We start from the raw sequence: 24,257 nt of genomic DNA on the forward strand, positions 1-24,257 counted from the left end.
CTTGCCAGAGTGCATAACAACTATTTCGGGATGTTGTCTTAAAAAATTCTTACACAATGTAAAATCGTTCTTAATCTTATTTAAGTATGGTTGTTGATTAAAACAAGAACCATTTGTAGATGTTATAAAATTGGTTAGACTATGGATACACTTGGACCTTAAATCTTCTTGTTCTTCTTCATTTAAATTTAATGATTGAACACAAAATTCCAAATCCTTTATTATAGTGGGTATTGGGACCTTATCCCGATTTACAGGCAAAGAAAATTTAGGGCCAGCACCTAGGATTTTTTTAACTTCATTCGGTAAGTCAATATTCGTATAATTGTAAAGAAAATTATCATATGTAGCTAGTTCAAACAATGATTGGCTACTACTAAGTGCAGTAATTTTTTTGATATTATTTTGTTTGATAGTTTTAAATATTTGTTTATATTTGTTAGTACATGTTTCATTAAAACTATTGTATATATGTGTAGGTAACCAGCTATATGCTTTGGTTTTAACAATGGTAAGTTCGTTTTCTAACTTAGTCAATTTCCAAACCGTAATCCTAATTTCCAAATTTAGAACCCTTTTTTTAAAATTCAATAAAACATTGTCAACATGATTTATATACGGCTGTTTATCTATCTTTAAACTGTTCAGATAATGCATATTATTTTTTATATGGTTTGGAAATACCTGCTTAGTTCTACACTGTAAAAGGAATATCCTGCGACTTTTAATTGCTGCTAGCTTTTTATTAATATTCATCCAGTTTTCCAATCTTTTTTTCTAAAGATTATTATACCGGCCACAACAATTATGTTGATACTAAACTGTAAACCTTCTGCTAGTTAACAACAGGTTAAAATTTGGTTCATAATTCCTCCTATAGCTATTGGTAGGTTTACCGAGAGGAAGGCGGATTTTGCCCTAATTATGACTTGTGTAAACTTTGTTATGTAGTATTAACACCAATAAGCATCTTATCTTTTCTATGTTTAATCCAGACAGAAGAGTTTAAGCCCTTGTTTTCTCTTTTCTCGATAAGAACGGAAGCCGACCGTGTAACCGCGAACGTTACAACGCCTTATCCCCATTGAAAATGAATTTAAAACGATTGTTAATCAAAAATTTTCTTTTTGAAAAACTCAACTTGACGCGAGTGAAAATAACGCGCAGAGTAACCAATCAGACCGAGGGACCCTTCTGACCTACAGCGCCGAGGTGGCTACTGCGCGAACCCAGTTATCGTTCAATTTTGCGTACGTATTTGGGAATCGCGCAGATCAGTCTGCTTACGTCCAGTCTCCTTGGATCGGCCCCACACTTTTTATTTTGTAAACAAACCCATTCGGTGTAGGGTTATGCATTTTGTAGTGTAATCAATTATTTTTCAGCAGTACAGAACAGTTAAAAACGTAAAATTCTGAAGGCCCAAGACTTATTTAACACTGTGTACACACCCTTCACACCAATATGTCTGTTGTAATAGAAACAACATTAGGAGATATAACAGTAGACTTGTATCTCGAGCAGCAACCTAGTGCATGCCTCAACTTTTTAAAGCTTTGCAAAATGAAATATTACAATTATAACTTATTCCATACAATTACTAGAGGTTTTATTGCACAAACTGGTGATCCCACTGGTTCTTCAACAGGGGGAGAATCTATTTATGGAATTCTTCAGGGTCCCACAAGAAGGTAAGATTTTTTATTATATAGCATATTAGTCCTAGGGTTGGAACATTTGATGTGACACACATTTCACAAAACAATTTTACCATTAACCAAAACTATATTTTATTCTTGACATGCATTTTACTAACAATGTTAGCATCTTCAGGAGAAGAATAAAACTTAAAAGATTGTAAGAAATTACAAGAAAAAATCTATCCCCAATCTACAAACCGACCTTCTACAATAACTCCAAAAATTTTGAATACTACTGTCCGCACTGGATATAAACCTAAGATACTTATACTTGGTGATCAAACTGTTAATAACATTGGTAGATCACTTTAAGACTACCCAGGAGACAATGTAACCAGCATGACCTTATGTATCACTCACTTGTCATAGGCTGGCTTTTGCCAAAGATTTGAAGCTGTATTTAAATGTATATGGTTTGGAGAATTATGTTTTTCTTCAGAACTGTCTAAATACATTGGGGGTATGATGCGCTGTTAACAGGTTAGGCTGGAATGCAGCTAAATGTAGTGTGGTCAGTTACTATAGATCAAAACACCCTTAAATTTTAATTACTTTATTAATGATACTATTTTGAGTAGATTAGAGCAAATTACTGATCTTGGTATCACCTTTGATTCTGAATTTACATTCATTCCTCATTTCAACAACAACATACAACATAGTCAAGTCAGCTCTGAGAAGGCTTGGGTTCATAATTAGAAGTTCTCAGAGTTTTACTTTGGAATCTACATTAAGACTGCTTTTCTGTTGCTTTGTGAGATCAAAACTGGAGTTTGGCTGCATTATATGGAACCCCGCTCTATCAAAACCATGTTTTGCCCTTTAGGCAGGATGGCATATATATTCAGTTAGAAGGGTTGATCAACGGCAACTATTGGAACTCTTCAATTTATATCTATTACATCTCAGACGAATGATCTTCTCTGTAAAATTCCTGCATCATTACTGAATGGATTAATTGATTGTCCTGTACTTCTTTCTGGTGTACCTTTCATGGTGCCTAGGCTTAATGCTAGACATCCCCTAACATTCTTTCTGTCAAGGCGTCATACTAACATCGTACTGAAATCGCTGCTATATACAATATGCACTACATTTAATCGGATCTGTCACATGTTTAATATAAATTTCTCTCTCCGGTTCATGTGATTGTCGATATCTTGGTGGATCATTACTCTTGGGATTAAGACCATGTGTTTAAGTTATAGTTAGTAGGTATATTGCAGTTAGTTTAATTTTGTTGACTATGTGATTATCTTGTTAAACTTGAATTTCATGTGAATAACAGCAGATACATTCTCTATCTTGGACTATGTTCAAACTTTGATAAACATACAACTTGTTCTGTAATAGATGCTGGGTTATCAGATCATAAAGCTAATTTAATTATTATTTATTTATTTATTTATTTATTTAGCAGTTTATTTCCAACAGGCAAAGCCCAGTTACAGGAAAATCTACAATTAAGGTTTTGAAAGTGTGAACAAGTATTAAATTACTATAAATTAAAAAACAAAAATAAAGAAAAATAAGGAAAACTTAAATTACTATAGTAACACCATGTATATATCAAAATTAAAGGAGATGTAAATTAACATTAGAATGAACAAAGAAAGGGATTCATGGGACAAGGGAAAAAAGGAAGAGAAAAGGAATTATGGTAACTGTTGGTTTGTCAGAGACAAAACTAGATCCTTTATGGAGCATACAAATATGTCACAGGTTGATGATTATGAATTAAAAATTCTGCACATTTGATATATGGGATCCTGAAACCTAATGTTAGTTCTGGCGCGATCTAAAGCAAAAGTGATATTTGCTCTAGAAGCAAATCGTGGTACATGAAATAGAACATTGTTCAAGAGAGGAGGAGAATTTATTTGATTATTGACCAACTTCCATAAGAATGTTACAAAATAAATTGTTCTCCTCATGGCCAGAGATTGCAGATTAAATCTACCTAACATCATATCATGATCATGTCCCCTAACAGGATATATTCCATCCTCACGAAACATAATAAACTTTAAAACCCTTCTCTGAACACTCTTGATGTAGCCAACATGGCATTCATAGAAAGGACACCACACCAAGGAACCATATTCCAGTCTTGATCTAACAAAGGAGAAGTACAATAGTTTTATTGAGTTTGAGTTGTTAAAGAGTTGGCTATTTTGAATGACAAAACCCAGAAGTTTAACGAGGAGGTCACTGTCTGTTCAATATGTGGCACAAATGTGAGCCTAGCCGTCAAATACAACCCCTAGATCTTTAATAGAAGTACTTCTACAGAGGATTTGATTGTCTATATTGTAATTAAACAAAACAGGATTCGGTGAAAGGAGATCACACAGCATTTCGAGATGTTAAGACATAACTGATTTTGATTGCACCACCCCCTAATTAGGTCCAAGTTACTCTGTAAGAACAAGCAGTCCAAGATACTATTGATACACCAGAATATTTTCAGATTATCAGCATAAGCTAGTCTAAGGCAGGAAATCAGTTCTATAAGATCATTAATATAAAAGATAAAAAGAAGCGGGCCGAGATTGGATCCCTGTGGGACTCCAGAAGTTGAAACAAAGGTATTAGATCTGCAACCTTCCACCTCAACAAAATGTAGACGGTCAATAAGGTATGACGAAAGCAACGAAATTAGCCTTTCTGAGAAGTTGAATTGCTTGTTCAATTTTTCCAGCAGAATGCTATGATTTATCTGATCGAAAGCCTTACTGAAATCAGTATACACCACATCAACCTGACTTTTTCTATCGAGAGCTGAAGAAATAAAATGAGTCACATTACAGAGGTTAGTGATGCACGACCAAAGTATGGAGATAGGTCGGTAGTTGTCGATTCTGTTTATATCGTCTTTTTTTGTGAATTGGTATTACTTTAGCACATTTCCAGATGCCTGGAAATTTGCCAGTTTTCAAAATAAGGTTAAAAATATGACATGAAGGCTGACAAAGGACAAACATGCAGTCTTTAGCCACAAAACTTGGAACACCATCTGGACCGGCTGTCAACTTGTTTTTTAGCCTCCGACTAGCAGCAATAGTTTCCTCAGTGGTAATTGATGGAAGAATGTCAATGAGGTCTGAGGAATTAGAAGGAGGATAGGTTTCTGCGAGGTTGATTGGATCTTTATAGGCATTCTGAAAAAGTTTGGCAAAAGCTGGCACAATATTTTCTGTTCCTTGAAAAGAATTACCATTGGCATCGCACATGATAGCCGGAAGTGAAGAGTGACCTTTCTTAGCTCTAACGAAAGACCAAAACGATGAGGGATCAGTGACAATGTTCTCCTCGGCTTGGGTCACAAATGAGTTATAGGCCTCAGGGGCTTGAGATTTTACTGTCTGACGAAGCCTGTTGTATCTGGAAAGATTAAATTCAGTTGGAGAGGATCTATAATCACGATATGCTTTTTCCTTCTTAAAGATATTAGAAATAATTTGTTTTGAAAACCATACTGGAAATCGCCGTCGTCTTCGTTGTTTTAAAGGTGCTAAAGCAGCAAAAGCTGAATCAAGTCTTTTGTAAAGTTCCTTGCAAGCGCTGTCAACGTCAGAAGACTGCAAGACGGACAACCAGTCTGCATCAAGCAACAAATTATACATGAGTGGAAAGTCTGCTTTTCTGAAGTTAAACTGCTGTAGATTATTTGAACTTATAGAAGGATTATATTTATGAGGGAAGCCGATTTAAAAGAAATTGTCAAAGCAGGATGATGCAAATCTTCGTCAATAAGCGGTGATATACTTTTGATGACACTGACGTCGAAATTTGAAAAAACCAAGTCAAGAAGCCTATTATTAACATTTGGAATATTGTTAAACTGCTTAAGACCAAGGATCTCGCATAGATGGGTCAAAAGCTTGCACTTGACACTGCTAGCTTCGGTTGTCTGATAAGATGGAACATTAAAATCTCCAACAATCATAACGCGTTTTGTGTGGACCAGATCCAGTGACATAATTGTTTCACACAAGGTCTCAAAGTCTCTATCGGTTGTGCAAGGAGGGACATAGATTACAAATAAATAAAATACAAAATAACCATAAGTGAGCTTACAACCTAAAATATCTATAAGTGGTGTGGAGTTAAGGATGTCTTCCAAGTTAACCCTCTCTAGGTGAATGTTATGAGAAGCTGCGACCAAGCAGCCACCACCACGAGTAGCGGCCACTCTATCCAGCTGTCTGTCAGATCTGAGCACTCTAAATGTTTCTGGACACAATTCAGAGTCGAGAATATCTGGTTGAAGCCACGTTTCGGTGAAGGCAATGATGTCAAACTCGCACACGGAGACCCCTGTATAAAGCTTATCAGTCTTGGTGCGGAGGCAAGACTGATAAGCTTTATAATTATGAAAGTAGGATAAAAAATGCTCCCAACAAGCAAAAGGAATCTTGGAAAATTATTAATTCCTTAAGAGACAATAAAAAGACATAAAGTTCTTAGTACTTCTCAGTTTGGCTTTCAAGCTTCAAAAAATACCAGTGATGCATTATTTCATTTGTTGGAAAGACTCTATTTGGGACTTAATGACGGAGAAGCAGCGGCAGTCGTTTTTTGTGATATCGCTAAGGCCTTTGACTGTGTATCGCATGAGTTGTTATTGCAGAAGATTAAAGTATGTCGGTTTAGAGAGAGTATTCTACAATGGTTTCCGTCATGTAGGATCTGTTTTGGGTCCACTACTTTTTCTTCTCTATGTCAACGACTTACCTTCAATATAAAGACATGGGCAGTGTACATCTTTTGCTGATGATACCACATTGCTATGACATGATACAGATGCACATTTTCTACTCAAGAAAATGAATGAGGACTCATGCAGAATCAAAACTTGGTGTGACTGTAATTATTTATCCTTTAATGAAACTAAAACAAATGTTTTGAATTTTAAGTGTAGACTAGAGAATGTGCTTTTGAATACAGAGCCTATTTTAAACACAAATAATAACAAGTTTCTGGGTCTAATAATATTACAAATTAAAGATCGATAGACATATAGAGCAATAATTATCGCTAAAAATTGCTTCTGGTTGTTTTGCAAATAGAACCATTGCCCGCCAACAAATATTAAAATGTGCTTATTTTGCCTCAATTGATTCCCACTTGAGGTATGGTATATGTATAGGCATGCCTACTGCTAATTTAACGCTAGAAGGTATTTTTCCCGATTCGTAAATTTTGTTTATTATGAGAAGAATGGGCTCAAGAATTTCTACATCAATGTCTGCAATTAGTTTTGCAGATATTCTGTCTTTACCAGTAGATTTTTTTTTCAGTAGGCCTTTGTAGAAGATTATCAATATGACATTCAAACATAATCCTAGAATCCAACGCTACATCCAGATCCTTCACACAGTCAAGAAATATTAGCTTGAAGTTATTCAAATAAAGATCACATTGTCCTTTATTCAATTGCCGCTGTAAATTATTTATAGGAAATAAAATAAAATTGGACTTCAGGAACAATAGAACATAAAATTGTTCAGCTCATGCTGAAAATATTGGCATGAAATATGAACATTCAACAATGTTGATCACTTGCTAAACTAATTGTTTTTTAGGTTTTTTAAAGCTGAACGTGAGCCCAAGATCAAACATACCAAACCTGGACTTCTTTCGTTCGTTGGAGGAAAAGACAAGATGGTTGGCTCCCAGTTTTTTTTCACCTTAGGTGAAAATTTATCGTACTTGGATGAAAATCACTGTGTATTTGGTGAGGTGATGGAAGGGTTTGACGTATTAGAAGCCATTAATGAAGTAATTTGTGATAATAATGACAGGCCTTATCAGGATGTAAGAATTACACATACGGTGGTTTTGGATGACCCGTTTCCCAATCCGGATAGATTTAATGCGCCCTCAAGATCACCATCTCCTAGCGCTGAACGGTTGGCTGGAGGTAGAATTGCTCCTGATGAAGAAATTGATGAGACTTCAGGTAAGGTTGTTGGGTTTAATAGATACTTGTGCAGTTTATAAATAACCATCCTATATAGACCATTAACACATATATTTATTTATCTTTAGTATTCGTAAATTAGAAAATTCCTTACAAAATAAAGTCAAGAAAATAATATACAGTCCATAGAAAGCTAACATACTACACTTATGTACATTATCGTCTATAGACGTTGAAAGTTTAATTTATTTGCTGAAGGACTTTTAAGAATAACAAATTCTAGAAGGCGGATAATACACGGGACTCAAAACACGCGGATGATGACTTCTAACATTTGGTGTTATTTATCAACGGAATCTATTTAAAATGTAATTATAGGAAATATATAATAAATTACATCTAAGCTTGTGAAAAATATCTCACTACATATCACTCTATATAAAAACTCCATCTCATATCACTTAAATGCATCCCTTTTAATGGTAAAAAAAAATGCTGAAGCAGCCAATAAAAATTCATAATTCAAAACAATTAAAACAATGTTTTACAATTGGACACCTCAATGTCCGTTCCCTAAATACTGGATTTGACGAACTTCAAAATTATTTACATGATTATAAATTTGACATTTTTGCCCGTACGGAAACATGGCTTTCCCATGATCAAGGTTATGTCCAACAACAACGAAGGACAGGGTTATTGGAAGAGGGGGCGGCGTGGGACTGTATATCAAGTCACAGTTGCAATACGAACATATAGACTTAGATATTGTCTCGCACACCTGTGAATTTATGGGTATAAAACTTAAATTAAAAAAGCAAAGTGTTCTTGTTGTATCCCTATATCGCCCGCCTTCCACTGACGTCGATTTGTTTCTGGATTTTTTTGAAAATTTGTTAGCCCTAGCGGTGCCTTTTTATGATAAAGTTGTTATACCGGTGATTTTAATGTGGACTTTCTTAAACCCTCAAACTATTTGACTAGGATAAGTTGTCTTATAAATAGATTTGATTTAAATCAGATAATTACAGAACCTACCCGATTTTGCTTGCGGAATAATTCTTGTAGCCTATTGGATGTGATAATAACCAGTAAAGTGCTCCCCGTTAAAAACTGCGACTCAATACCAATTTCAACTGTGATTTCTGATCATTGTCTTATTTATGCTATTTTTAATTTTAGTACAGAAAAAATTAAAGCCAAATATTTTAAATGTCAAGACTACAATAATATTTCTAATAATCGAGATGCCTTTGATTATGCTGCTAGCCTTTTACTATGGGACGAAATTTATTATTTTCCTAATATAGATGAAAAGTTAAACATTGTAAAAATTAAACAAGTGATAACTGTCTCCAGTACTATCGTAATTTAAAAAATTTTACTAAACACGCTATCATACGCTTATTTTCGCAACTTATCTAAAACTTCTGGAAAGCCCTTTTGGGATACAGTAAAGAAGTCAAATATTATACAAAGAAAAAATGGTTACAATATACCTGCCACATTATCTGAAGCAAATGTACTCAATGACTTCTTTGCTACTTCTAATGAATTGAATGACACTACTTGCAAAGAAAAAATTTCCTTTTATCAAAATAACAAAGCTCTAAATTTTCCCAATTCACTAAATTTTAATCTTATGGATGAGACCACTTTAAAAGATATTATAGCATCAATTGGTACTAATTCAGTAGGTCATGATGGAATAGCAATAAGAGATGTTGTTGCTAGTTTTCCATTTTGTAGCAAACCGCTACTCAATATTATTAATTCCTGTATCTTAGAAAATCAATTTCCAGACTTGTGGAAAAAGGCTATCATTAAACCATTTGCAAAAGTCTCAAACCCTAAAGAAGCTAAAGATCTACGCCCTATTAGTATTTTACCAGTTTTGTCTAAGGTTCTAGAGAGACACATGTATAATCAAATTACTGCATTTTCAAATTTCTATAAAATTATACCTGAATATCAATCCGGGTTTAGGAAACATTTTAGTACATCTACTTGTCTAGTAAATCTTATAAATAATATCCGGCACAATGAAGAACAGAAACAAGTAACAGTCGTACGTTTGCTGGATTTTAGTAAGGCATTTGACACTCTAAATCATGATATGCTGCTAGCTAAATTAAATTTCTTTGGCTTTTCTAATACTTCTATTGCCTTGCTAAGATCCTACCTGACCAGCAGGTTTCAATGCGTGGAGATCGATTCTCATTCCTTATACTCAAAATCTGAATTTATTCCTGTTACCACTGGGGTACTTCAGGGATCTCTATTAGGACCCTTATTATTCTTATTATATGTTGCTGATATGAAAAATATTATATCTTATTCAAAACTACAACAATACGCAGATGATTCTCAAATTTATACATCGTTCTCATTAAACTCCTTACAACATGTTACAGGTTAAAATTGGCATTTTATACTCTTTATTAAAAGCACTGATTACAGTTATATTTTCAAAATAGATATTTTACAAATATTAATGATTGATACTAGTAATGCCCTCTCTGTAATAGCCTCCCAAGTAACCCATAGTTCTGTTCTCTAGCCATTTCAAATTACAGTATTCTTTTTTTTTAAGGACACATTTAGTTTTGTACATTTCAGCTTCATATTGTACTGGTTGTTAATGAAATTTTATTTATACTCTTATAAAACCCGGTTCTGGACTAAAGAAATATTTTAGAATTTAAATTATATCCCATATTGATTATTTAATTATTTTATAACGAATAATGATTAATTGGGCATGTACAATTATTGTGTATGTTGTACTGTTCATAGTACAATATCTGATTTTGGCTTGACCATACCAGATATGCTGGTTGATTTTACTCGGACTGACCTATCTAATTTTTGTCTCTTTTTATCTAATGTAAATATTAGTTTTCTTGGAAGATAGCAAGAAGTTGCTGGTCTAGGCAAAATCGAAATTGATTGTCATAGTGACACATATTTTCATTGCCAACTTCCTTGGGCCACAAATTTTGTTATTTATTTTTTATAAAAGGTTTTATGGTACTTATAAAAAAAGTTAAGTTATTTTGTTATATATTTCGATTGGCAATACACTTTGTGCGTGATTGCTTAAATACGGGTTTGACCTCTGCGGTCGTTCCTTTTCCCAGACCGCCGTCATGAAGTGAAGAGTGCTTTAGTTCTTTTTGAAATTCGTGTGAATTTTACCCATATGGGGATATAATTGACTAAATGTGGTGATAGTAAATCAACTTTTTGGACGTAATGCTATAATTTGTTGTTTTGTTGAATTTACTGGCCTTTATGGCGATTTAAAACCTAATAATTTTTCACGTGCCCTCGAACATCGGCAAAATAGCGGTTCTGATTGGCATTGGCAGGGGACAATTTAATTAGCAAAGCTACATAACATGGATTTTGGATGGATTTTTTTTTGTACGGACCTGATTTCTTCATGCCACATGGTGCTTTCGTTTTGGGGTTATGTACTCTACTGGCTCTAATCTAGAAGGAGATTTTAAGCAACTGTGAGCTAACGTCTAACCTAGACCACTACCAGAGCTTGTGAAGTGGAAGAGGTGAAGCTTGGAAGCCTGCAGTTTTCCTTGACTGGGAATTGGATGTCTGGGAGAGTCTCGAATATGAAGTAGTCTGCTGTGTATGGAGCTAAGTGACAGAACATAACATTTTTTTTTTATTCACTTGTTTTATTTTATTTTTATTATCACAACTTTTATCTTTTGAGTTGAGATACATACATAAGCTTATTTAAAATTTTATTGACATTATTTGATCGATGCTATTTTATTATTGAATATTACTGATATGAGTACATATATATGTGACAAGTGACTCCTGTGAGGTAAGACGCAGCCGGCTTCGTAGTACTACGAGTATATACTTGGGTTATATTATTTATTTTCAGATTACTCCTAAGATGTCAAATTTTCTCAGATTAGCTAGTAAATATTAGAGTAAACTAATAAAAGGGTAATTTTAAGTGGGGAAGCTTCAACAGTTAGGGTTGTTATTTTTTCTTTGCTTAGGTCAATGTCCGTGGCGGGATATACCGGGCCATGTAAATTATTAGTTTAATTGAATTGAAGCTTCATTCCCCAAAAGGTTTGGGTGTAACATAATTTATTTTATTTTGACAACCACACTTTGATTGTGTATTTTTTGTGTGATGTTGTGGTTCCTTATTACCAACTTAAATAATTATTCCTCTTAACGATAAATAACATAACATAATTCTCTGTGATAATCAAGACTTAAATAAATTGTTATTTTCTGTTGTTAATTTGTTTTTCACTTGAGTTGAGTAGGTTGGAATATCATAGGTAATTTGGAAACAATAGTGTATACTGTTTTGACTTTGATTTTGTTTTCCAAGTTTCGTTTTGAACTTGCCTAAATAAATTTTGATAAATATTGGGCGTCCTTTGGGATTATATAAAATCCAAAACTTGGTGGCGCCATACTGATTTTGACATTTAGTTGGGTAACTCTTGGGTAGTTACTACCTAAGAAATTTTGGTTCATTTGGTTGAGAAAGAAGCTAGAACCCACATCGGCTTGAGCTAGCAGCATTGTGAAGGATTCCTTCTCTGGGCGTTTCAGGTAAGAGGGGTTAAGTTCCTCCGGGCATCAAACAACTTTTGGAGACCCTCTTAAGGCCATAAACCTTTCACTATTTTTAGTACTTCTTTTCTTTTAATTAACTTGGCATTCATCGCTTCACCACCATCATTCCATTTTATTGCACTTTAGAAAAAAAAATATAACAAACACTCACAAACACAATTTAATTCCGACTTAAATAATTTACATATATATGCTAAAGCTCATAATTTGAAACTAAACCCTTCAAAATCGTGTCTCTTATTTCTAAGATCCAATAGAAATAACATAGAACATATTTCTCAAGACTTTGTGGTTAAAATAGACAATACAGTAGTACCGGTGGTTAATGAAGCAAAGAATTTGGGTATTATTTTTGATATACTTTGTCTTTTTCAGCCCACATAAACAAAAAAATTGCCACTGCTTATATGCGCTTAAAATATTTAAATAATCTAAAGCGTCCAAAAAAACCAAGAAACCAAGTATTTGTTGTGCAACTCTTTAATATTATCATTGTTTGATTATGGTGATGTAATCTACAATGATGCAATTACTTCGGCGGTCTCATCTTCTGTTCAAAAAGTGCAAAATTCCTGTATGCTTTTTTCCTTTAATATTTGCTACAGAAGTCATATTACCCCATATCTTAATAATCATTTTATTCTTTCAATGTCAAATAGACGCAAATATCACATGTACTCTTTCATATACAGAATTTTAAAGTCGGGAAACCCACCATATCTAAGAAAACTTTTCAATGTGCATGAACACAACCATAATACCAGACGGTTTAATATATTTAGGGTTTCTCAGCATACAACAGCAGCTTTTCAAAAATCATTTAGTTACGTTGCAGTTCATTTGTGGAACAATTTGCCTCATTGTGTTAAAGATTATTCTCTTTATAAGTATAAGAAGTACATAAGAAATATGCTTATGCAATCACAATATGATGCCTAATAATTAAATATGAATTGAAATGAATGTCAATAGGACTTTTTCCAGTCTCTTTTCATTCAGGTTGTATCATATTCATATAGCTGTACTGGGTCAAGTCTTCACTTACATTTTCGTTTCGCATTTAACAAGATATTCCTGTATCATATTATTTATATTCATATATATTGGATGTGTTTCCTCTCCTGCGCTTCCCTGATTCAGTCGCTGCCTACCCCTGCCCTGTGTACATAAATGTAAATAAATTGTATTTTTTTAAATTTTTTTCAAGCTCTCGCTATCAAAAAGTATCGAAGAAATATTCTTACGAAAGATTTTTTTTTAGTTTTCTTGTTATTTTGTTTCCTTTTTTGTTGCTTTTTCTTGAAGATGTATCACTTAAAAGTGCCTCTTGCAGAGGTACTTTTGAGAAACGGTTTTTATAATCGAGATGCATTCCTATTTGCTAACTTCACTTACATCATAAGTACAACTGTTTTGTAATTTTTGATATTGGCAAATAAACGTTTTGAAATTGAAATTGAAGTGACCAAACTAGTTAAAATCAATACAAATTCAAAATTACATAAACCATAAAAGTTGCAACACTACAAATCATATAGACAAGCTGTAAGGCGGATATCACAAAATGTTCTTTAAAAGCTTGTAAGCTTAAGGTCAAAAAAATTTATCCCATCAGTTAAACTATTAGCCTTGGAAACCAAACGTGAAATGGGCTCATTGACGCCATAGCTAGTCCGATGGAATGGAACTGATGAGAATCTGATGCAAGAACCACATATCAATTAGGGTTCTCCTTGCTTCCAAAGAATGTAAATCAGACTTGATCTAACCCACTTATATTCATATTTCTCTCTCTGATAACCACACCTGAAAGCTGCAATTCTTAAAAATGTATTCTGTAATTCTTTCTATTTGTTGGACATAACAGTGATATGAAGGAGACCATACAATAGAACAGTGTTCCAAAATGGGACATACTAGAGAACAGTATAACCTCCTAAATGTAAATATTGAAAAATCGGTCGAAGACCTTTAGATAAATCCCAATACCTTCATTGCCTTTAAAGTAATTTGGTTCATGTGACTAGAAAAGGTAATCTTAGAATCCATTAGGACGCCAAGATCAGAGGTTTCCATTTTAACATTGAGTGGAATATCATCCACAGAGTATACAAAGTTAATCAGAATTCACACCACTCGAAAAATACCTTAAGGTCTTCCTGGAGGCCAATAGCATCATTGAGGTACTTAACCTCCCTGAAAAGCTTCACATCAGCAAACCATAAAGAACTACTGTTTTTAATAAGAGAGATTTAAGATAATTTTTTAGAGATTCATAAGAAGATTTCCAAGTCTAATCATCATCTAGAGATATTTAGGTAGTTTAGGCGTATTATTGGTGTATAAATAATACACGCTTACGATTTTTGTTTGTATATAGTTTTAATAATTAAATCTTAAGTATACTGCTTAAAAAGCTGATAAAATGCATGAGATAAAATTTGTGCGTCGTCTTCTATCGATGGCGTCGTAGAGAGAGAGGGAGAAAGCACACTCTTTGCAACGTTCGGTCAGTTTAAGGGGAAGGTGGAGGTAACATGCCGCCTGCCTTGAAAACCTTTCGGTTTTAAACATCAAAATCTTCAGGTAGGATGCATAGCTTCACAGCAGGACGCTTAACCATTGAAGTTGAAGTTCGAATAGTAGCAGCCGTTACTACGCCGTCTGGACCAGGATGGATTTCTTCAACTACTCCCATCTGCCATTTCAGGGGTGGTAGGCCATCTTCTTTAATTAGGACAACACAGCCAGGCTTCAATAGGGAAAGAAAATTCTGCTTCCACTTTGTTCTTTGCTGCAATTCAGCAATGTAGTCCTTGGACCAGCGGGACCAAAAATGCTGCATCATCTTTTGTAGTCGTTTGAACTTGCTAAATCTGTTTTCTGGTACATCTACATAGTTGTCTTCTGGAAGGCTGGTTAATTCTTCACACCCATACCTTTACTGTTTTATATTTTCTAGTTAGCCTATCCTTTATAAGAACTGGACCCATATAGTCAACGCCGCATGATAAAAAAGGCCTATGCGCTGAGCAGGTAAATTATATGACGAACAGCAGAGGCATCAAATCGAAAGCAATTCACACATTTTCTTACTACCTTTCTAACGAGGTTTCTGCCAGATATTGGCCAACATTTTCTTCTTAAAAAAGATAGAAGCATTTGAGGCCCCGCGTGTAATAGTCTGAGGTGTTCATAATCAGCCAGTAAAACCGTTAATTTATGTTTGGCTGGTAGAATAGCAGGGTATTTTTTATCGTAAGGAAAATCAGAATGTCTTAACCTGCCACCTACTCTTAAAATGCCTTGATTGTCTATGAACGGGTTGAGCTTTAAAATCTTACTTTTAGACGATAGAATTTTATTAATAGTTAAGTCATGAATTTCTGTTTTAAATTCAGTATATTGAACAAGTTTTATAAGAGTTGATAGGCCAGTATTTAACTCTTGTATACTTAAATTGCCGTTTTGTCTTTTATCTTTTGGATGTCTACAATCGTTCATAAAACGCAGACAATATAAAAAGAAGAAAATCGATTTAAAATATAACTTTCGATAGTATCTGCGTCTAAAGATGATATATGTACAGAAGTTGGATTAGTTTTCTTTTCAGGGAGATCGATCGCGCTAATACTAGGTGAGTAGTTAGGCCAGTCACTTTCAGGTAATGATAACCAATCTGGGCCTTTCCACCATAAATCACGAGAAATAAGAAAGCCTGGGCTAACACCGCGTGAAAGAAGATCTGCCGGGTTTTCATCTGTCTTTATATAATGCCAGTTGTCGACGACTGTTAGGTCATGAATTTGTGCTATTCGATTAGCCACAAAAATTTTGAATTGTTGAGATTCAGAACGAATCCAGGATAGAACTATCGTTGAATCACTCCATAAATAGATTCTATCAATTGCTAGATCCACAGCCTGTATCGCCTTTTTAACAAGCTCAGCCAAGAGAAGGGCTGCACATAATTCAAGTCGGGGAATGGTTGTTGTTTTGAGAGGCGCAACTCGAGTTTTAGCGCACAACAAGTTAGTATAAACACTCCCAGAACTGTCAGTAGATTTAAGGAAAATACAAGCGCCATATGCCTGCTCGCTGGCGTCTGAGAAACCGTGCAAGTCGATAGAAATTTATTTTTTTAACAGCACAAGTCTAGGAATTTTTAGAGTGTTCAGGTCGATTAGGTGATCCTGAAAATTTCGCCATTTAAGTGTTAAGTCGAGAGGTAAAAATTCATCCCAAGCTAATTTATGTTGCCATAATCTTTGAATTATAATTTTGGCTGTGATAACAACGGGGGCAATAAGACCCAAAGGATCAAAGATTTGGACAATACTTGACACGACTTTACGTTTAGTAAATTGACCATTCAATGATGTTTGAATTGAATATTTTAAAATACCTTCTTTGGGCTCCCAATAGAGACCAAGCGTTTTTAGCTGAGAATTTTCTCCAAAGAAGACATTACTTGTATTATTTGCATTCTCTAATAAAACATTTGGCTCATTAGAGTGAAATTTTCAAAAGTTCAAACCCAAAGGCACTAAGAACTTTGGTTACCTCATTTTTTATGTATTTTACCTCCTCACTTGTACTGCCGCCGCTACAGAGATCATTTACGTAGAAGTCTTTTGATATTATTTTACTTATGAATGGATTATCCTTAGATAGTTTTAAAGAAATTTCTTTAAGGCATCTTGTAGTCAGATATGCAGCAGGCCCAGTACCATAAGTAACTGTGTTAAGGAGATAAGGTTGAATTTCAAAAGAAGGATCAGACCGCCACAGAATTACTTGTAGAGGGCGCTGTTCCTCAGTCACCAATACCTGGCGGTACATTTTTGCTATGTCCGCAGTGAGGAGTATATTATGTTTTCTTGAGCGTAACAAAATTGAAAAGAGATCATTCTGCACTGTAGGGCCGACCAATAAAATGTCGTTTAAAGAGTACCCACTGTCAGATTTGGATGAGCCGTCAAAAACGACACGAAGTTTTGTTGTGGAACTTGAATTGTTTAGCACACAATGGTCGGCAAAAAGAAGATACTTTTACTTTTGAGAAACTCAAAACTTGTTTTTGTCATGTGATTTAATAATTCATACTCTTCTATGAATTTAGAATATTCATTTTTTAACAGTCTTTTTTCTAAATTAAGGAATCGATTTGTAGCCGTTTTTTGAGAATCACCCAAAAATGTTACGGGATGCTTATGGGGTAATGAAACTACAAAACGTCCTTTAGAGTTACGGATTGTTGTGGACGTAAAAAGATCCTCACATTTTTTGTCATTTACTGAAAAGGATGAATCGATATATTTTTCTTCGATTTCCCAAAACCGAGTCAATTCCTCTTCCAACGTTTTAGTTGTACTAAAATGACATGAAATATTTTGTGTTTCTGTATATAAAACGTTGCCAGAGACAACCCACCCAAGTCTCGTCTTTTGAATAGTAGGCATATCTTTGCCTAGTTTAATTTGTCCTACTGACAATGAATCATAAAATTTATCACACCCGATCAAAATTTCAATTGGGCCCGGTTGACAAAAACTTGGGTCAGCTAGAATTAAATGAGTAGGGATTTTTAAAGAAGACACATCTATGGGTAAATATGAAATTTTATTAGTTATTTTTTCAATAACCAAGCAGTTTAACTTACACTCAAACGCACTTTGACGCGCTTGAATCGTAACTGATGTTTGCTTTAAAATTTTAGAATTCGTTTGCCCAATCCCAGACACCGAAATATTTGTTTGTTTAGTTACTAAGCCCAACTTATTACACAACTCTGCTGTTATAAATGAAGATTCGCTACCAGAATCCAGCAAAACCCTACACAGATGCGTCTTACCGTGTTTATCGATTACATCTACCACTGCGGTCGATAATAAAACCCTTGGCGCGGATTAAAATTAACAAACGACTGCTTCACCGTAACATCGCCCGTATTTACCCTATATTCCCCTATTTCGGTTGATGCGGCCGTTACGAGACTTGCAGTAAGCGAAACGTTTGGTAGAGGCGCTGCTGTCGGCGCTTCCAGCGGATCACAAGGTTGGCCACGCAACATATTAGTGCTTGGACTATTTGAGGGTGCTAGAGAAGTAGTCGGTAAATTTGGGTTTTGTTGAGAATTGTTGTTTTGTTGAGAGTTGAAATAATTGTTGTGTAATAATGTATTATGCCGTTTATTGCATTTTCTACAAGGTTGTGACCTACACTGTTCCGTTTGGTGATTATTACGAAGGCAGTTTAGGCACAACTTTCGCTTTGTTGCCTCTGCTATGCGTTTATTTACGTTAAATGAGAGAAATATTTTGCAGTCGTAAATAGTGTGATCTTTTTCACAGAAAGAACAAACAGGGGAGTGGGTTATTGGAAAAGAATGTCTCTTAGTTTTTTGAGTATGAGATTGATTAAGTTGTAATGTCTCTAACAACCTGCATTTTTCTTAAATCAATGCTTTGGGGAGAAATGGATCGGAAGATACGGTCCGGTAAGATGGCCGCCCAGAAGCCCTGACCAACGGCCTCTTGACTTTTATGTCTTGGGCACATTAAAATCTAATGTTTATAGTATTAACATTAATACTCGAGACGAACTAATTAATCGAATTAGTGTGTGTTGCAATGAAATGCGACAAAAACGCGTTGAACTTGAACGGGTTGTGGATAATGTCAGAAGAAGATGCATCAAATGTATTGAACAAGAGGGAAGACATTTTGAACAATTGTTATAATTTTTGGTTTGTTTAATGAAATTTTGATTTTTTAATTTTGGTCAATCAAGAATTATAAAATTTGAAAATTTTCAATTTTTGTGGTTTTCTTTCTTTTGCCCATGATATTGCTGTGAAAACAAATAGCTATCACAAAAGTAAGTATATCATTGGAAAGCATATTAAATGCAGTAGTTTTTGCTGAAAAAAAAACATGTCCCTATTTACCAAATTTTAGAAAAACGACAACGAAGAAGATACCACTAATTTTGCACATTTCCCAAATGTTACATTTAACTTCTGATAACACCCGGTATAAAAAATTACTCAAAAGCTTAAATATATCCATCTTATAGCAAATTTAATTCTCTTTCAGATACTTTATCTAAATTTTATGTGGTGGTAAGAATAACGGAGATATTCTTGTTTATATGAAAAAAAAACAAAGAAATTTGATAAAATCAAAAAATTTTAAATACCAGAACAACTTCTCGAAAAAATGTTATACGACTTTTTTGTTGCAAATGACTTGTTTAATCACCCCTTAAAGTTTGGCGGTTTTTATAGTAGACACATTGTATATTTAAATATTTTGTTTTGTGTCAATCAAACCAATTTTCATGATTTTTTGTTTTAATATACCCGACCGACCATCTTCTCGAAACAAGTATGAGCTGCCCCACTCCTTGCTGAAATCCTGGGTACGCCCTTGTAAATATTGTAATTGTAATGAATTTGTTTGGTGAAACAATAAATAAATAAATATTAAAGATAAATACATTTTTACCTTTTTTCCAGGTAGAACAGCAACCGAAATTGCCGAGATGCAAGCTGAACGTGAAGCGAAAGCTCGAGCGACCATTTTGGAAATGGTCGGAGATCTTCCCGATGCCGACATGGCCCCGCCCGAAAATGTTCTTTTCGTCTGCAAACTGAATCCGGTCACCACAGATGATGATCTTGAAATCATTTTTAGTCGATTCGGTGAGATTCGCTCGTGCGAGGTGATTCGCGATAAAAAGTCCGGAGATTCCCTTCAATACGCCTTCATCGAATTTAAAGACCAAAAAGCCTGTGAAGACGCTTATTTTAAGATGTCCAATGTGCTTATCGATGACCGACGGATACACGTAGACTTCAGTCAAAGTGTTAGTAAAGTTAAGTGGCTGGGAAAGGGAAAAGGTGTGGCTTATTTAAACAAAAAGGGGGAAAAGCAAGGAAGAGACATAGGAAATGGTGATTTTATTGATAAACAGAAAAAGGGGGACAGAAGGAGTAAAGACGAAAAAACTGACAGTCATTCCCATGATAGGAGAAGTAGAAGTGAAAAGTGGCCATCCCACAGAGATACACGGAAAACGAGTTATTCTGAATCTTCCAGAAGAAACAGACGGGATTCTCCAGACAGGAAACGCAGTTTTTCACCGCGAAACGAGCGTACTGAATCGCGAAGAAAACGGAGAGAGAGATCGTCAGACCGTGGTTCGAGAGAATATCGTAAAGAAAAAAAATCTAGTAGATCAAGGAATCGCTAATTAATTAACCCTTCGGAGACAAATCCTCAAAAAAAGATGTTTAATGTCGAGAAAAAGTGACATACAAATTTAGTTTTACATTGTAACTTTTTATTTTCATGATATACAAAGTGTCCCAAATTCGAGCATCACCATTGGGATCTCGTAAACTAGAAAAGATACGAGGTCGGTTAAGTTGAGGCGAAGTTCCGCAATATGATGCTTATTAAAACGCCTTTTTGAAATTTCAAAAATTCCGAAGATATTTGGAAAAAACCGAATATTAACGATTTCATTTTTATTTTTTTACGACTCTATTTGAATAGATATAACAAAATAAATTACTCATTCTCATTACTACTTTCGCTATTTTACAAAATGGTGTCGTCATATTTTCGAACCGACGTTTCGTATTTCAGCTGTCATCATCAAGTTTGTTTTTTGAAATACGGTCCTGGATTTTTTATTACGGATTTTAACCCTTAGTCTACTTACGGCACTTGTAAGTACCACTAAATTCTGGTACCTTCAAATCCCAAGACCAGAAATCTATTAGATTTACTAAATGTTTTTTGTAATTCTGATTTAAAAATATAGTGCTATCACTTATCAAAATGAGTTTTTGCAAAATTGTATTTTCTTATTAATTTTTTTTTAGTGGTACATAGAAGTACCGTTGGGATATTTACCACAATAAAAAACTCCAGTGTACAAAATAAAATAAATTTTATTACCAAGTAATTTCATGATATTCAGTAAAACATGGTTTTTTTTTCGTTGCAACACAAAAAAACTTTACATGCTAAACAAATCGAATAGGGTTTTGATTGAATACCTCTTGAACTGCATTGTTCACATCTTCCACGGCGTGTTTGAAACTGCACCCAATGACGACCAAGGTTTTCAAGCCTTACACTCTCTGGTACACTGTAGTTGTACTTTCTTCTTTTTGTAGGATTTAATGATCCATCAGATAATCTTTTCCTGATTTTTTGTAAAGGAGACATGTTTATTAGCCCCATAGTTAAATCTCTCCTAAATGTGAGCAAATCTTTGCTAGAACCTAAATCTAAAAAGTGCTTGGATACATTGTAGCTGTTAACAAATGTAATTTCAAACATAGCCCAAAATAAACGGTGCCACCATTTTTTTGATCGTCTGCCAATTGAATAACAGTACCGCAATCGATCTGCATGATCAACCCCTCCCATATACGAGCCCTGTCTCGGTGAAGTTGGCCCAACTATTAAAACTAGGATTTTTTATGAAATTTGACATATTAGCGAAAACGTATTAAAAACTAAAAGGTATTTCTGATAATATATGATCTTTTTATTTAATATTAGCTTAAAATACTACATGTTTTATAACTGAGGAAAAATATCTTACAAAAATTCAAAAAATCTGTCGATTAATAAAAATCAACAAAACCAAATAGCAGCAAATTACCACTGCGTTACATCGCCTTTTCGACTGATTACTGCTTTGATACGTCTTAACATAGTGTCAACTAATGTTTGACAGTCATCTGGTGTAAAACTGTTCCAAATTTCTTGGAGATGGGTTCGTAATTCTGGAATGGTTCTTGCGGGATTCGATCTGAGCTTCTTCTTCATGATATGCCACAAGGTTTCAATCGGCGATAGATCTGGACGTCGAGTACGTCCACTTTAAAACTGGAATTATGTTTTCTAACATCCAATCTTTTACTTTTTTAGCCGTATGGCAAGCGGCACCATCTTGTTGGAAGATACATTCGATATTGTTTAAACGCATTTGTTCAATTTGGGTTATTAGGGTATTTCCAAGTACATTAGTGTACTTATCAGAATTCATAATACCTTCCACAAAGTGTAAGTTTCCCACTCCACTTGCTGACATCGATCCCCAAATCATAACAGAAGCCAGAAACTTAACTTTTTTTTTAAGACAGTCATTCTGAAACACTTCTTCTTTAGTTCTTATGACACGACTTCTACTATCACCAACGGATACTTCAAATCTGGCTTCCTCACTCCAAATAATCGAGTTCCATTGGTTCGAAGACCATAATTTGTGTTCTTTAGCCCACGCTAGCCTGTTTTTGTTCTGAATTTTTGTCAGTAGGGGTTTCTCTTTTGCCTAAAAATACTGAAACTTGAAAACGAATAATAAAAAAAATTATTTAAGCCTACCTTGTAAGTTTTAAATCGCAGTTTTTGGACGGCTCTGTGACAGGTTGCTCTTGAAAACTCTTTTGTTGTTGCCCGATTCCACAATAATTTCAATTCGTTGTAATTAGCACGCCGATTTCCCTTGATAATCCGTTTTAAGGCTCTTAAGTTGGTGTTGGAATAACGCGGTCGACTTCCAATTCTAATATTTCGAACTGTATACCTCGATTTGTTAATACTGTCAGCGATCTGGGAAGCATTTTGACCTTTTAAATGCAAGTGAATGATCACTTTTCTTATTTCGTCAGAGACAGCCTTACCACGACCTATTTTTAATTGGTAACAACAACACTAATGCATTGAAAGTTGATTTAAACGTCAAAATCGGCTTCTTAGCAACGCAAAATATTGTTCTTAGCAACGCAATTTGTTTTATACAGTCTACTTTTATTTTATCGAAGCGCATAAACAGACCATTCAACTAAGTTATTTCCATCACGTATTTTGCGATATAAAAATCATTTTGCAAAGAAAAAAATATCGAAATTAAAACGCTTTAAAAATAACTGCGTCGGTTTTGTTATCTTTCCATAAACATTTCAAGAAACCAAAAATATTATATTTGAAATAAAATTTTAGTTATCCCTTAAATAAATTCTAAAAAATCATGTTCTGGGGCGTTGGGCCAACTTCACTGAGACAGGGCTCGTATTTGTTATAATCCTTTATTGCACATGGTGCAGTTATGTCACATTTTTTTCCAGTTTTATCTTTTCTCTGTATGATGGTTTCTTCTGTGCCATGAAAATTTGAGGCCGCTTGGACAACACGATTATCCTTCCATTTAAAATATGTGATATCGGTGTTAGATACCATCATATCTGCTGCCCCTCGTTCCAACATCTTATCAGACTTCATATTTTTAGGTAATCCTTTCCTATTATTTCTAATTGTACCACACGCAAATATATCTTGACCACGTAAGATTTCCAACAACTTTATCGTGGTGTAATAGTTATCGAAGTAAACCAACTTTTTTTTACCTCTTTCCTCCTCGGTCATATGTAAAAGTACCCTCTTACCCAAAGTGTGGTCTTTATATTTTGTCTCTATTATCTCATTTTTTCCCTGGTATATTTCAAATTTTTTAATAAATCCATATTGATCTGACAGGCACCAAAGCTTATATCCACGTTTGACTGGTTTCATGGGGTTATACTGCTTTAGCACGCTCCTCCCCTTAAATTTGACAATAGATTCATCCAATGATAACTCCCGACTTCCATAATAAAGAAATTTAAATTGATTATTCAAAATTTTGAATAATAGTCTGACTTTATACACTTTATCTTTGTTTTCCTTAGATAAAAGGCTGTTGTCATTAACATGCAAGAAAGATAATATTTCTTGAAATCGGTTTCTTGACATTGCCTCACTTACCAAAGCAACATGGAGATCTCTACTAGTATTCCAGTAACATGATAGGCTGGGCAGATGATGGTAGCCCATCAAGAAATTTATTCCAAGAAAGCACAAAAATTCATTTTCCGTTAAATTTAATGACTTCCCTTTTTGCACAGCATAAAGGTTTGACTGAAAAACAATTTT

The 24,257-nt window shown here is 34.5% G+C and overlaps 1 protein-coding gene across 2 annotated transcripts; it reads left to right on the plus strand.

Moving 5' to 3' along the window:
* Positions 1-1,195: 1,195 nt before the first annotated feature.
* On the plus strand, positions 1,196-20,603 carry LOC126737393 (peptidyl-prolyl cis-trans isomerase sig-7). 2 transcript variants are annotated; one of them, XM_050442284.1, is made up of 4 exons: positions 1,196-1,325; positions 1,389-1,691; positions 7,289-7,665; positions 19,781-20,603. In XM_050442284.1, exons 2-4 carry the CDS (start codon positions 1,465-1,467, stop codon positions 20,515-20,517), a joined length of 1,341 nt encoding a protein of 446 aa, XP_050298241.1. In that variant the 5' UTR covers positions 1,196-1,325; positions 1,389-1,464; the 3' UTR covers positions 20,518-20,603. The 2 variants fall into 2 exon arrangements, with proteins under 2 accessions (XP_050298241.1, XP_050298240.1); XM_050442283.1 differs by lacking the exon at positions 1,196-1,325 and having other exon boundaries at positions 1,341-1,691.
* Positions 20,604-24,257: the final 3,654 nt, after the last annotated feature.

This window comes from Anthonomus grandis, chromosome 6, assembly GCF_022605725.1.
Source record: "Anthonomus grandis grandis chromosome 6, icAntGran1.3, whole genome shotgun sequence".
In the NCBI taxonomy this organism is placed as follows: Eukaryota; Metazoa; Arthropoda; class Insecta; order Coleoptera; family Curculionidae; genus Anthonomus; species Anthonomus grandis.

Coding starts and splice junctions, on each gene's coding strand:
- LOC126737393 (XM_050442284.1), top strand. CDS start 1,465: ATGTCTGTTGTAATAGAAACAACATTAGGAGATATAACAGTAGACTTG. Junction 1,692..7,288: donor CTTCAGGGTCCCACAAGAAG/GTAAGATTTTTT, acceptor ATTGTTTTTTAG/GTTTTTTAAAGCTGAACGTG. Junction 7,666..19,780: donor AGAAATTGATGAGACTTCAG/GTAAGGTTGTTG, acceptor CCTTTTTTCCAG/GTAGAACAGCAACCGAAATT.